The sequence below is a fragment of the Gopherus flavomarginatus genome, chromosome 15 (assembly GCF_025201925.1).
Source record: "Gopherus flavomarginatus isolate rGopFla2 chromosome 15, rGopFla2.mat.asm, whole genome shotgun sequence".
Classification (NCBI taxonomy): Eukaryota; Metazoa; Chordata; order Testudines; family Testudinidae; genus Gopherus; species Gopherus flavomarginatus.
This window is the reverse complement of record NC_066631.1, coordinates 6,473,177-6,487,485: the sequence shown is the minus strand read 5'-3', so window position 1 is coordinate 6,487,485 and position 14,309 is coordinate 6,473,177. Positions and strand designations below refer to the sequence as shown.

The 14,309-nt window shown below is 46.6% G+C and overlaps 1 protein-coding gene across 1 annotated transcript; it reads left to right on the top strand.

Moving 5' to 3' along the window:
• Window positions 1-3,708: 3,708 nt before the first annotated feature.
• On the top strand, window positions 3,709-12,098 carry LOC127034952 (transmembrane protein 17B-like). The gene is made up of 5 exons (XM_050924372.1): window positions 3,709-3,814; window positions 4,920-5,023; window positions 6,351-6,464; window positions 11,296-11,547; window positions 12,090-12,098. The coding sequence occupies exons 1-5, from the start codon at window positions 3,709-3,711 to the stop codon at window positions 12,096-12,098; spliced, it is 585 nt and encodes a 194-aa protein (XP_050780329.1).
• The last annotated feature ends 2,211 nt before the right edge of the window (window positions 12,099-14,309 follow it).

Here is a 14,309-nt window from a genome sequence, read left to right as displayed (position 1 = left end):
CGCTATTAAGTTATTTAGGCAGCTGACCGCTGCTTCTCAAAGTGATGCCACATAATAATTACCACGTGCTAGAATGCATCTCTGGGATTCCAGTTCCTGGGCAGAAAACACTAAAACCCTTATGTCTAAGCATACAAGAGACAAGGAGTGAATACTGGAATGGTAGCAGCAATGGTACCAAATAAAGAGTCACCAGGTTGGTCTATATATGTGACAGCTGTTCATCTGGGGGGTGAGTGGGAGGAGCAGCTTGTCACACTGGTGATATTGTGAACAAAACGAGCCCTTGACCTTACTTATAGCTGTTTCCATCACTTCATACTGACTCTACCGATATTCTAGACTTCAGAGTGATATTTGGGGTTATTGTGTGTGGTTGTGTTGTGTTGATTTGTGTGTGTGTGTGAGAAGGGTTGTGCTGGGAGATTTCTCTGTGTTGATTTGTGTGGGTCGCAGCTGGGCACACAGGGGTGGCAGCTGAGGGTTTGGCTACACTGGCACTTTACAGTGCTGCAACTGGGGTGTGAAAAAACACCCCCCTGAGCGCTGCAAGATACAGCGCTGTAAAGCCTCAGTGTAATGAGTGCCGCAGCGCTGGGAGCACGGCTCCCAGCGCTGCAAGATACACCCGTAAGGGATGTGGTTTATGTGCAGCGCTGGGAGAGAGCTCTCGCAGCGCTGCACGTAAACCACATCCCTTACGGGTGTATCTTGCAGCGCTGGGAGCCGCGCTCCCAGCGCTGCGGCATTGATTACACTCCTAGCGCTGGCGCTCTGACCACACTCACCCACATGCTGCGGCACTGATTACGCTCCCAGCGCTGGCGCTCTGACCACACTCACACTTCAAAGTGCTGCCGCGGCAGCGCTTTGAAATTTCAAGTGTAGCCATACCCTGAGCCACGTAATCCATAAACTGTGCAGTCACCCTCATACAACCAATGAAATTGTTGCGTGCAAATTAGCTGTAGAGTAATGATGGTGATTGGCTGAGTTCTCTGCTACCACAATGGTGGGGGACACTTGCCGTAGCACAGATACATGCATTACACAGGTGTAATGTGTAAAGTCAAATGGCTGAGAACTTAAAATTGGAACCTAAGAGACTGCAAAACCCAGTGATGTCTGAACCTGCCGACCCTGCTGTGAGCTGGGTTAAACCTTCATAGAATAATCATAGAATATCAGCGTTGGAAGGGACCTCAGGAGGTCGTCTAGTCCAACCCCCTGCTCAAAGCAGGACCAATCCCCACACAGATCTTTGCACCGGATCCCTAAATGGCCCCCTCAAGGATTGAACTCATAACTCTGGGTTTAGCAGGTCAATGCTCAAGCCAACCTTGTTATGGGCTGCATTAAGCCCCACCTTGAAACTGATGTGTGAACACACCCTTTACGTGAGAGAGCTGTAAGAGACAGTGCAGGAGTCACATCTAAAACAAGGCAAATAGAATCCGCCCAGAAACTACTACCAATGTGGGCTAAGGGGTGCGTGTGTGCATGCACGCACGCAGAAACTCAGAACAGACAAGGGGCTAGAGCGAGACGGGGAAGGGGCAAAAAGCAAGAATGTTGAGCAATGTGTCCTTGGTAAAAGCCAGAGAGAACTTTTTGGTGTGTTGGCTAAAGATGATTAGGGCTGTTAGGAACCGTTCCTTTTGCCCTGTGCTCAGAGAAGGACTTTGTACGTTCCTTGTAAGTAAACAAGACTGCATCAAAGATGATATTCTGCTTCCACCTGGAACGTCACTAAAGCCCCAGAATTTGATCAGCCACTCAGGTCTAAAACAGGCAACAATATTCTGAACGAGAGGCGCTCTCATGCTTGTAGCTGAATCTATCACTTCAGACTGACTACATACATTTTGGGCTTCAGAGTGACATCCTGTAGCCTTAGTATATAGATACTGCAGACCTCATGTTTGTGCCAGCAGACGGCACTCTTTATACGTACAGTACTAACTATATCCACATAGAGGTACACACAAAATGCAGCTGTGTATTTACAATTAGTCTAGCACCTCTCTTCCTAGGAGGCAACTGAATTCAACGGACAATAGAATCTTTGAGATGATCAAACAACCTAACAACTCTTCATCTGGCTGTGGTTTTATTTTGTTCCCCTTCCTGCTATTGCTCTTTGCAGAAGCTGGCCTTCTGTCTTCACCTCTGTCACCTTCTCATGGTCATTGTGTGTTTGAGCGGCACACTTTGTATCTGCAGCTGACTGGCTGGGCCCTCATCCCATGAGGCCAGTCGTTCAGTGGTTGCTCTGAGGAAACGAGGGTCGTAGGGTTGTACTCCATCATGTAGGACCCTGGTGCTATTCTCTCCACCCACCGCCTCCATCACTAGGGCGTGGCTGTACCTTGGCTCGGCCCTAGATGGAGATCAGGGTCCATCCTGGTGCCTCTCTTTCAATAATATTTGACTTGCTGCCACTAATGTTTAATTTCTTCCGTCACATTTTCCGCTACTGCTGGCTCCTGTGGCCTAGGAGGAGAAGGACTCACTGCCCACAGGAGTCATTGCAACCCCACTGGAGCTAGCTGTGAATTGGGCCCTGAGCCAGACCTGCTCAGCTCAGCAGGCTGCCAAGCCATTCTAACAGGCCACTTCTCTCCAACCAACATTCCTCCCACTAGGGCTACGGAGTCCCACAGCCAGTGGCCACAGCACTCGCCGGGGAGCTCACCTGGGTAGCCGATATGATGCCTGGAGGTAGTTGCTAGGTGAGGCACAGGTGTAAATTAAGGCAGTAATGCAATGAGCTTACAAGCCTCAACAACTGTAAGGCAATAGCTTCGCTAAACTTATCCAGGCCCAAGGCTTAAAAAGCCTTAACCCTGGAGTAGCTAACCAGGAGTAACCCTGGATCAGAAGACAGCACAAGGCAGAGTGCTGTAGGGACTAAATTGCTGACAGGTAACCACAAGATGCTACTTTATGCCAGCTTGGGGTGTTTAAAGTCAGGAACATCAGCAGATGTCTGACCACAAGAATACCATGGTCATTGATTGACATATATGCTAATAAGCCTGAGGTTAAAGGATTAATAAGCTATGGGAGAAGGGCACCCCAGCATCAGTAGAGGGAGGATCTACAAATAAGAAAAAGAGGCTGAACTCCCTCCTGAATATGCATTAGGCAGAGTGGCATCAGTATAACACATGACAACAGCTGTATCCCGGCCTGCACGCCTGGGGCGATGCTTGGATGACAGCCCCTGGTGACGGTGAAGGGGAAGATAACTGACACATCAGGCTGTTCAGCAAGGGCTGGGGCAGGTCTGTGTATTATCTCTAGCTGCCTTGCTGGGTTAGAGTATTCATGACTTTGTGAGCTGTATTCACAAAATTATAAACATTGTGTGATTTCCAAAGTGTGTGTGTTACAGCCATGCACAGCAGGGTTCCTACTGAACAGTCATTCTGGGAATATGGGGCCTGGTCTAGCAGAACCTACCATATTTCCAAGTGCTAACTGGGGAAACTGAATCAGTAATATAATCACTATCTAATCGATAAATCAGGCAACACCTGCTCTGGGCTTTCTTTTCCCTTCTATGCTAACTCCCATCACAGCATAGGAGATTTATCCCCAGTTGCAGCTTGAAAGGCCAGCCCTATAATTTCATTAAAGCCAAAGAGCTTCTCTTTAATACCATCTTATGCAGGTCAGGAGGGAGAGCGGGCTCAGATGGCACCGATGGCTCTGCCTCACAATGTCCGAAGAGGCTTGACAACTTTCAGTGGATCGCTGTTCATTGATAACAAAACGGGGGATTGCGGAGCTGCCCAGATCTACCCTCCAGGTACAGTACTCAGTAGTATAGTAATCCTGGGGCCCGGGTCAGGGGCTGTGTGCTCTCTGCTTTGCCTGCCCCAGATCCAGCGTGGATTAAGCACAGCTTACGAGGGCTCTGCTTCAGGACTGTGGTTGGGTGTTTGCTGTTGCTTTTACTGCTGCAAAGTCAAAATGGGCTTTGCTTTATTCCCTGAATAGCTGCGTTTGTCTCCTACACTGAGAGAGGCAGAACTCTGAGCAGCACAAGCACCGGCCTTCCTGGCCTGCCCCATGTGTTGTGTGCTCACTCTGAGGCGCCTTACTCAACACGGTGCACGGTGAAGGAGATGGGCTCCAAGTGAGATGGGGAGCGGGATGGGTGCACAGGCAGGGAGCCTCTTTGTATCATCCTTGTCCCGCCAGGTGTGTGGTGGAGAGATTGCAAAGGTTGGGATTGTTTAGGATGAAGAGGCCAGGAGTAAGGACAGAGGTGGACAGGTTGATCAGGAACTTATTTTGGCCAAGTCTCTGGGCCATGTTATACAAGTCAGACTAGATGATCACAGTGGTGGCCTTGGAATCTATTAACCCTACTGACCTTTCTCCTAATACAAGAACAAAGGCATTTAGTGAAACTGAGGCAGCAAGTACAAAACTGGTAAAAAGGGAATTTGTTTTACACCATCATATGATTAACCTGCAGAGCCCCCTGCCATTTATATTGCTGATGCCAGGATGTTGGTGGGAATCATAAAAGCATCAGCCATGTATGTGGATAATGTGAAAACCCACATTTACATTAGAGAGGATTAAAAAAACTGGAGGGATCTAAACCCACAAGCCAATCTTGAAAGGGGTCACAGTGAAACCCCATTAGGATCACCCATGGGAGAGTTCCTGCACTTTCCGCATTAGCAGCTGGTGCTAGTGACTGCATGGGCCTGGCTTGATCTCCTGGGGAGGGGCCATGCTCCTGTGTTCAGAAACAGTATCTGTGCCACGCAGAGCAGGCTGCATTCTCAGGTTTGTTCTTCAGTAAAATGCGTATTTTGTGGGGCAGGTTCTCCCCTGTGAGACTGGGATTTGCAGTGTGGTAATGGGAGAGACCTGCTTACCTTTTCATTCCTGCCTAGGGCATGAGGTGCTGTCCAGCCTGCCCCTCCAGATGCTGCTATTCTTCAATGTCTTCTTCTTCCCATTCTGGTGCCTGTCCGAGGGGATAATGCTGGCATTAAAGGTACCATATAACCAGGGATGTTAGAGCTGGGCAGATGAGTGAAGTCCCACCTAATGCGTTCCTTCAGCACCCAAGCAACTGCACGATTGCCCTTTCTTGGCAGGTTGCCAGCCAAGCCTGTGTCTAGGCCAGGGTTTATCGAGCAGAAAGGGTTTTTGTCGACCAACAGCCTTTTGCAAAAACTCTTTCTCAGACTGAATTTTTAGAAAGTTTTTGTTTTTCATCCATTTTTGCATGAGATTTTTATCAAAACTTTCCTTGAACCTGTTTCCAAGCCAGCCATCAAAATCCTTCCTTTCCCAAAACACAAAATGAGTCCATTTCAAACCCTGAGAAATGGAAACTCCTGTCAAATGGCAAAACTTCTTGTGCACCTCTTATGTTTTCATTTGATTTAAATGTCCCAGGCCAAGGGAGGTCCAAGAGAGGATTTTTCTGCATGATCCATCCCATGTGCAAGAAGCATCCCTCTGCAGGGTACTGGGCCATGGGCAGTCAGGCCTAGTGGTGGGAGTGAGAGTTCAGCCTATTGGTTAGAGCTGGGTCCAGGGTGGGCAGAGTCTGGGAAATGAGCCAAGGGTCAGCACTGGAGAGACAGAAATAGTCTAGCGGAGAAAGATTTAATATGGCTGGAAGATGAAGCTAGACAAATTCAGACTGGAAATAAGGTGCAAATGTTTAACTGCGACAGTAATTAAATCCTTGGAACAATTTACCAAAGGCCATGGTGGATTCTCCATCACTGACAATTTTTAAATTAGAATTGGATGTTTTTTCCAAGTGATCTGCTCTAGGAATTATTTTGGTGGTCAGATGGATGATCACAATTGTCCCTTCTGGCCTTGGACTCTGTGAATCCATGAATCTGGGCTCGCAGCAGAGCCAGACTCGGGGCAACCTAATGAGCACAGCTAGCCTGTAGTCCACTGCCTGATTGGCTGGAAAGTCAGCAGACCAGCTGTTAAGCCCAGCAACAGCAGTTGTCATCGTCGCTGTTCATGTTGTGACAGCCCCTGTCCTGCCTTGCCTCATTCTAGCTCACCCGCTTCTGACTCTTGGCTCCAATGTCTGATTTTTGGCTCTGACCCTGGGCTCCGGCACCTGGCCTCTGACTCTGGATTTAACCACTGGTCATGACTGCCCATGTCCCAGTCCCTGACAAGGGGCGCAGCAGTAGCACAGTAGCAGTAAGGGAGGCAGGTGAAGTGGATGGGGAGTTAATATATGGAGCGATGGGGTGGGAGGGGTTTGTGTTGGGGCTGGTGCCAGGTGTGGGGCTGGTGAGATGAAATGGAGATGATCTGTCACTAATGCCCTCCTGTTACAGTACGGCCTGTTGCCCTGTTACTACCAGTTCCTCCTTGTTGCTGCCTTCCTGATTCTCACAGTAGCTGAAGGGTTACGCTTGTATCTTGGATACATTGGAAATCTGCAAGAAAAGGTAAGAACTGACGCAAGGCCTGGGCAGGCTAGTGGCCAGGGCATGGCAGCTACAGCTCCTCATCAAACTCTGCTTCATCACTTCAGCTCTGGAAAGTGTGCTGGTCACAGCTCCCTTGCAGGGGGAAGGGCAAATATTTTCATTAATGACTTGAATAATGGAGTGGAGCATATGCTTATAGCATCCGTGGATAACACCAAGCTGAGATGGGTTGCACTCATTTTGGAGGGCAGCATTTGAATTCAGAACAACCTTGACAAATTGCAGAATTGGTCTGAAATAAAAAAAGATGAAATTCAATATAGAGAAGTGCAAAATAGTCCCTTAAGAAGGAAAAAATAAATGCATAATTTCAAGAGGGGGAATAACTGGCTAGTTGGTAGTACTGTTGAAAAGGATGTCGGGGTTACAGTAGATCACAAATTGAATATGAGTTTGCAGTGTGATGCAGTTGGTAAAAAGTAGGGCTGTCAAACAATTTAAAAAATAATTGCGTGATTAAAAAAAATGAATCGCAATTCATCGCTCTGATAAACAACAATAGAATACCATTTATTTAAATATTTTTGGATGTTTTCCACACTTTCAAGTATATTTATTTAAATTATAACACAGAATACAAAGTGTACAATGCTCACTTTATAATTATTTTTATTACAAATATTTGCACTGTAAAAAACAAATATTTTTAGTATTAGTATATTAGTGTTTTTCAATTCACCTAATACAAGTGCTGTAGTACAATCTTCATGAAAGTTGACCTTACAAATGTAGAATTATGTACAAAAAATAACTGCATTCAAAAATAAAACAATGTAAAACTTTGGAGCCTACAAGTCCACTGAGTCCTACTTCTTATTCAGCCAATTGCTCAGACAAACAAGGTTGTTTATCTTTTCAGGAGATACTGCTGCCTGCTTCTTGTTTACAATATCACCTGAAAGTGAGAACAAGCGTTCGCATGGCACTGTTGTAGCTGGAGTCACAAGATATTTACATGCCAGATACGATAAAGATTCATATGTTCCTTCATGCTTCACCCAGCATTCCAGAGGACATGCTTCCATGCCAATGATGGGTTCTGCTTGTTAACAATCCAAAGCAGTGCAAACCCACGCATGTTCGTTTTCATCATCTGAGTCAGATGCCACCAACGAAAGGTTGATTTTTCTTTTGGTGATTCGGGTTCTGTAGTTTCCTCATTGGGCTGGTGCTCTTTTAAGACTTCTGAAAACATGCTCCACACCTCGTCCCTCTCTGATTTTTGGAAGGCACTTCAGATTTTTAAACTTGCTTCAAGTGCTGTAGCTATCTTTAGAAATCTCACATTGGTACTGTGACAGGATGCTGGGCAAAGGGTTGCTGGTTCAGCCCTCTGTCACGCCAACTTCCATTTAGGGGGATAGATTAGAGCTGGCTGGAGATAATTTGGCCCTAACTGGGGAGGCAGAGACAGCTGCTGCCTAATTCGCCTGGGGCTGTATAAAAACCTCAGGGGAAAGAAGCCAAGGAGGGAGCAGAAAGAAAGGGAAAGGCAGGGAGTGGAAGTAGGGAGGTAGCTCTTTTCTGCCTTCTGATGATGAAAGGCTAACTGTTCATGGTGAAATGGTGGTAGGAGTAAGCCTGTGAATGAACTTTATCAGTGGATAGTCACCCCAGGCTCTGAGTGATTTTGTGGACTTAGCAGAGGCAGGAGCCAAGGGGGCCCTGCCATGCTTTGCTACAGGTAACTTCTTTGCATTTTGACAAATCTGTAGTGAAAGTGTTCTTAAATTGAACAACATGTGCTGGGTTGTCATAACATGAAATATATGGCAGAATGCAGCTAAAACAGAACAAGAAACACAGAATTCTCCCAGAAGGCATTTAGTCTCAAATTTAATTAAACATGTTTTTGTTTTAAATGAGCATGAGTGGCATGGAAGCATGTCCTCTGTGTGATGGGTTGGACTCCCCCGCCCTCAATCCTGGTATGTCAGCTGTTGTCCTGGGGTTTCACAACTCCTCCTGTTTCACCAGCCTGGACTCCCTCTCCCTGTTTTGCTGAATTAGGCTCTCCGGTCTCTTGCAACACACACACATACACACTCCACCCCACCCCAGCTGTAGCAGCTCTCTATGGGAAGACTTGGCTAGGAAATTGTCCAGCACTCACGTGCAGCTCCCCTCTGGAGCGTATACCCAAGATGATATTGTCTTGCACTGTATAAAAGATCTGCACAGCGCAAGCTCATAAAAATTTGCCCTCTCCCTCAATGTGGAGAGAGAGTTGCACAGCTTCTACCTGCGTCCCAGATATAAATTGCACAAACTGGGTTATGTTATAAACAAGAAATAAGTTTATTAACAACAAAAGGTAAATTTTAAGTTGCTAGAAGGGATAGCAAATAGAACAAACCAGATTGCTGAGTAAACAAAACAAAACACACAAACTAAGCTTAATACTCTACAGACAAGGTTACAAAATGTAGTTTCTCACCCTAAATGTTGTCTAAGCTACAGAAACTCTGCAACCTGCCTAGAGTTCCAGTTATTTCTCTTTACAGAGTAGACTCCTGTCTTAGTCTGGACTCAGCCCTTGCCTTTCCCTCAGCTTAGTTCCTTTGTCCCTTCAGGTACTTTCAGCAGCCTTTCCTCTTGGGTGGGAAGGCAAAGGACAAGAGTGTTGGATTGACTTGCTTCCTAGTCTTAAATAGAATTTACATAAGGCGGGAGGCCTCTGTTTCCGGGGCAAAAATACCAGCAGTGTCTGAGGTGGTACTTTACACCAGCTGATTTTATCACTTGACCTTGCAGTGTCAAAGCAACGTCCCAGGACACTTCTCAGGAAGGAGACAGATTAGTATCTTCAAAGTCTTATTGTTTCCTCCTAATGGCCCTTCAAAGCTGATGGCCTGCTGTCTGGTGGGTGTTTCCCAAGCACACACCGATTTGTAATGGTTACATAGTCAATATTCCTAACTTTAGATACAGAAATGATACATGCATACAAATTGGATAATCACACTCAGTAAATCATAACCTTTCCAATAATATCTTTCAAGGCCCATCTCGCATGAAATATATCTTAGTTATGCCATATTCATATTATAAGCATATTTCTATAAAGAATATGCAGCATCACGTCACACTCTGGAATGGTGGCCAAAGCATGAAGAGGCATATGAATGTTTAGCACACCTGACACACACACACACTTAGCAATGCCAGCTACAAGAGCACCATGCAAACACCTGTTCTCATTTTCAGGTGACCCTGGAAATTCAACCAGGTGGGGGAAAAAACAGCAGGGTTTCCTTCCACATAAATCTCAGCTGTAAATGTTTTCAAGAGGGGGAATGAAACTATAAAAAAAACGAGACAAACATCCCAAGGATCCCCACCTCCTCCTGCCCATTGCATTCACAGCACCTGAAGCAACAAAGGAAGCATTCATCGGATTCTGGGAGAAGGGGTCCTGACCAAAGAAATGTGGTCAGCAAAACTGCTAAAAGCATGTGATGAGAAAACTTTGCTTTGAATTTAACAGAATTTGTTAGGCACCAGTTGCATTTTATCTTTATTTTTCTTGTAACCTTTTCTGACTTTTATGCCTCATTACTTGTACCCACTTAAAATCTCTCTCTTTGTGATTAATAAGCTTGTTTTATCTACTCCAGCAGGTTTAAATTGAAGTGCCTGGGAAACTCCATTTAGGGTGGCAAGTTGTGTGCATGTTATTTCTATTAAAGAAATAACGGACTTGTAGTGTCCAGAAGAGGACTTGGCAGTACAGGACAGACATATCTGGGGGCGGGAATCTAGGGTTGGGGAATGTTGGGGTCACTCTGCAGTAAAACCCAAGGTGTGGCTGGCTATCTGAAGCACACACACAGACATAGCTGGGCGTGTCTTGCATGCTAGAGGCTGTTTGTGACCAGTCCAGGCTAGAGGCTATAGCAGCAAGGCATTGTAAAGGGCACCCCAGGTAGGAGGGCAGGGATGACGAAGTCACTCATTGGTCTGGATTGTACCCTGAGTATGTCTCACTGAGCGCCTCTCAGTCTTTACTGTATTCATCTGCACAACCCCCTGTGGGGAAGGAAGCACTGTTATCCTCATTGTACAGCTTGGGAACGGAGACAGATGGCTTGTCTGGACAGCATGTGGCAAGCGAGGGTGTAACTTACCTCACATTAACCTGCCGAGCATTCACTGATGATGTGGACCTACTGCCGTGCACTAACAGTTCCCTAGTGATCTTTGATCTATGTGTATTTCAAAGCCCACTATGAAACTTTTAGTGCACAGCAGCAGGGTCCACGTGGTCACTTAGTGCTCAGCAAACCCGAGTGTAAATCTATCTTGCACTATTTGTCCACACAAGCCCTAAGTGACTTGCCCAAGGTGTCACAGAAAGTCTGTGGCAGAAAAGAGAATTAAACCCAAGTCTTCCAAGTGGCAGGTTAATATCCTAACCACTGAGCCACACTTTCCTAGCTCAGTAAGACCTGTTAATGTATTTGACTCAAGTGGTCCACTATGCACCCAGCTGTACTTCTCTTTGGGGCAAGAGTCCTGCAAGATCTGTGGCTGGGCCCCACTGGAGGCTAAGCAGACAAGCAAAGGAAGAGTGAAATATGGGAGCATCCTTTATGGGGATGCTCAGGGGGGAAGGCCAAGTTCTGCATAGAATTCCCAGTCCTGGGCTCCAGGTCCTACACAGTGTTCTGTGTCTCACTTCGCACAGTCTCTTGAGGTCCCAGCCCCAAAGCCTCGGCTGCGTGCTGCTCTTTGTCGCATTTGCTGTGGTGTTTTCAGTCTTTCCTCTCAGCTTCCTTTGCTTCTGCAGGTCCCTGAACTGGCTGGATTCCTGCTCCTGTCCTTCCTGATACAGCTCCCCCTCCTGCTTTTCCTCCTCACGGATGACCACATCATTCGGCTGCCCCTGGAGACAGCTGTGCATATCATTTACCTGGGGTTTCTTGCCTCCGAGATCACAACTGCCTTCTTTGCACTTAAAGTGATGACAAGGCAGCTTGCTACACAGTTCTACCTGAAACAATTTGAGGATGCAGGCAGACCATGGCAATTGGGGCATAGCGTGAGCCAGGGCAGGGCAGCCCATCCAGGCAGAAGCAGGCAGCAGGAGAGAGAAGGGAGTTGATACTATGTGAACATGGTCCCTGTGCAGGAAGCCGCAAAGCCAGAACACCCTCCTTCATTAAGTGCCCATTGACTGGAAGTATTTTTTCTGGGAATGCTTTGAAATAAATGTCTGAGAGAGAGCGCTGACCTATACGAACATCCTTCCAGTGGTGTCAAGTATCAGAGGGGGAGCCGTGTTAGTCTGGATCTGTAAAAGCAGCAAAGAATCCTGTGGCACCTTATAGACTAACAGACGTTTTGGAGCATGAGCTTTTGTGGGTGAATACCCACTTCGTCGGATGCATGTAGTGGAAATTTCCAGGGGCAGGTATATATATGAAAGCAAGCTAGAGATAACGAGGTTAGTTCAGTCAGGGAGGATGAGGCCCTGTTCTAACAGTTGAGGTGTGAAAACCAAGGGAGGAGAAACTGGTTTTGTAGCTGACAAGCCATTCACAGTCTTTGTTTAATCCTGAGCTGATGGTGTCAAATTTGCAGATGAACTGAAGCTCAGCTGAGTTGCAGCTTATCTGCAAATTTGACACCATCAGCTCAGGATTAAACAAAGACTGTGAATGGCTTGCCAGCTACAAAACCAGTTTCTCCTCCCTTGGTTTTCACACCTCAACTGCTAGAACAGGGCCTCATCCTCCCTGACTGAACTAACCTCGTTATCTCTAGCTTGCTTGCATATATATACCTGCCCCTGGAAATTTCCACTACATGCATCCGACGAAGTGGGTATTCACCCACGAAAGCTCATGCTCCAAAACGTCTGTTAGTCTATAAGGTGCCACAGGATTCTTCGCTGCTTCCAGTGGTTGGAGCTTCAGGGCTAACAGAGTTAATTCAAGGGTCTTTCAGATGACTGAGCCAAAGTTGGAGAATGTTGGTGCTGCAGTTGGGCACGGAAATTAAACTGGCTTTGAGTGACAGAAGGGTTTAGCGCCCTATCTCTGGCTCCAGTGGGAGATGCAAGGAGTTCAGCTCAGCACCAATGAAAGGCAGCCAGAGCCATTTAGGTGCCTAATGCCACGTATGCAGCCTGGAAAATGCCAGCCCTAGTATATTGTGAAGTTTGCGTGGCAGACTGTTTGCATGGTGGAGCTGCCACGTGAGGGGTTTACACCCTCTAGCTGCCCTGGAGAGGAACTCCCCATGCTGCCTCAGAGGGAGCCAGTGCAGAGGGTGCGACACCCCCCACCCCAGGCCCCTAAATGAGCCCAATTGCTTGAGCTTGGAGCAGAGTGAGCTGAACTTCCCCCTTGGAGAGGAAGGTTTTCTGCTAGGCAGGTGCTGCTTTGCGTGCAGGGAGTTAAGAGCATTTTAAGATACCAGGAAATAAATTTGTGCCAGATGATTTGAGATTTTCCTAAACCACAACAAAGTGTCAGTAGTTTCCTGCCTGAATGCAGTTCCTGGTGGGAGGCGACAGCAATGGGTTGCAATGGTGGGTGTGTCTTCTCAAGCCAGCGCGTTTCATGGGGCCTGGTCTGAAACACCAGTTCACATTCCCCCCTTCAGTTGAATAGTGGCTCACAGGTGCTCTTAAAATTAGACTCAGCTAGTTGGTGCATTTACACTTGAGCTTAAACTTAGTCAACTGAAGTCAGTGGGAGCTTTATGTGAGTGAGGACTGGGGGATCAGACCCTTGTAGATGGTCTTGTTACATGGGTATGTTTTAATATGTGGGGGTCTTAGAAAAAACAGCAACAGTTGCCTGTTAAAGAAAGATGAAACTGTCCTCTTCCTAGGGGAGTGAATGCAAAACTCCCACTGATGCATCAGGGCAGGCTGGGCCACAGCACATGTGATTATGACCAGCTGGAAATGCATTGGCCATTCTAAAATCTCAGGGATGGGTCTTTAGCTGTTGTACTGAATTCACTGGAGTTCCATTTTTTCATGTTCTCTGTGTATATATATCTCCCTACTGTATTTTCCACTGCATGCATCCGATGAAGTGGGTTTTAGCCCACGAAAGGTTATGCTCAAATAAATGTGTTAGTCTCTAAGTTGCCACAAGTACTCCTGTTCTTTTTTCTAGTATGAAAAAAGAAGCTGTCGGGATATTGTAGAACAAAGGGTCTACAGAGTTCCAGCAGAGACAGTCACTTACTAAATCATCTGCAGGGATTGTCAGTGCAACCTGCACTCCAGAAGCCCTATTTATTGGGGAAAACGCCATCATTCCAAATCACGCGACTGCCAGGAGGCTAGCTGGCCAATCATTACTGCAATTTTTACTTTTTTTCTCATTTTTCTGGCAGGTCCCAATTAGTATCAGAACAAATGGAAAGTAGAGGTGGTTGGAAAAGAAAAACCATTTCATAAAAACATGTTTTTGTTTCCCCAGGCTCAATGGACCACTAGTTCCATTATTTAAAAGTTTTCACATTTTTTTCTGAAAATGTTCCCCTAGAGCGGATCCTTGCAAATATTCTGGCAGCACAAAGAGTGTTAAAACCACCTACATCTGCGTGGCATGGAAGTGACTGCAAAAGGCACAACCAGCACCTACATCCCCCAGCAGCCCTGGTGTAGGGGATGGGGAAGGTGCTGTCAGCTGTAACTGAGGGCTTGTCTACACCTATAGTGATGCAGCATTTAGTGAAGTTAATCCTCCTCCCCAAGAGGCAGTAGCATGTCGATCAGAGAAGCCCTCCCCTTGACACAGCACTCTCTGCACCAGGGGTAGGTTGGTATAACTAAATGGC

Excerpts from the sequence above, each read along its gene's own strand:
- LOC127034952 (XM_050924372.1), top strand. The coding sequence starts at position 3,709 with ATGGCTCTGCCTCACAATGTCCGAAGAGGCTTGACAACTTTCAGTGGA. Across the intron at positions 3,815-4,919 it reads TGCCCAGATCTACCCTCCAG|GGCATGAGGTGCTGTCCAGC; the intron begins GTACAGTACTCA and ends ATTCCTGCCTAG. Across the intron at positions 5,024-6,350 it reads GGATAATGCTGGCATTAAAG|TACGGCCTGTTGCCCTGTTA; the intron begins GTACCATATAAC and ends CTCCTGTTACAG.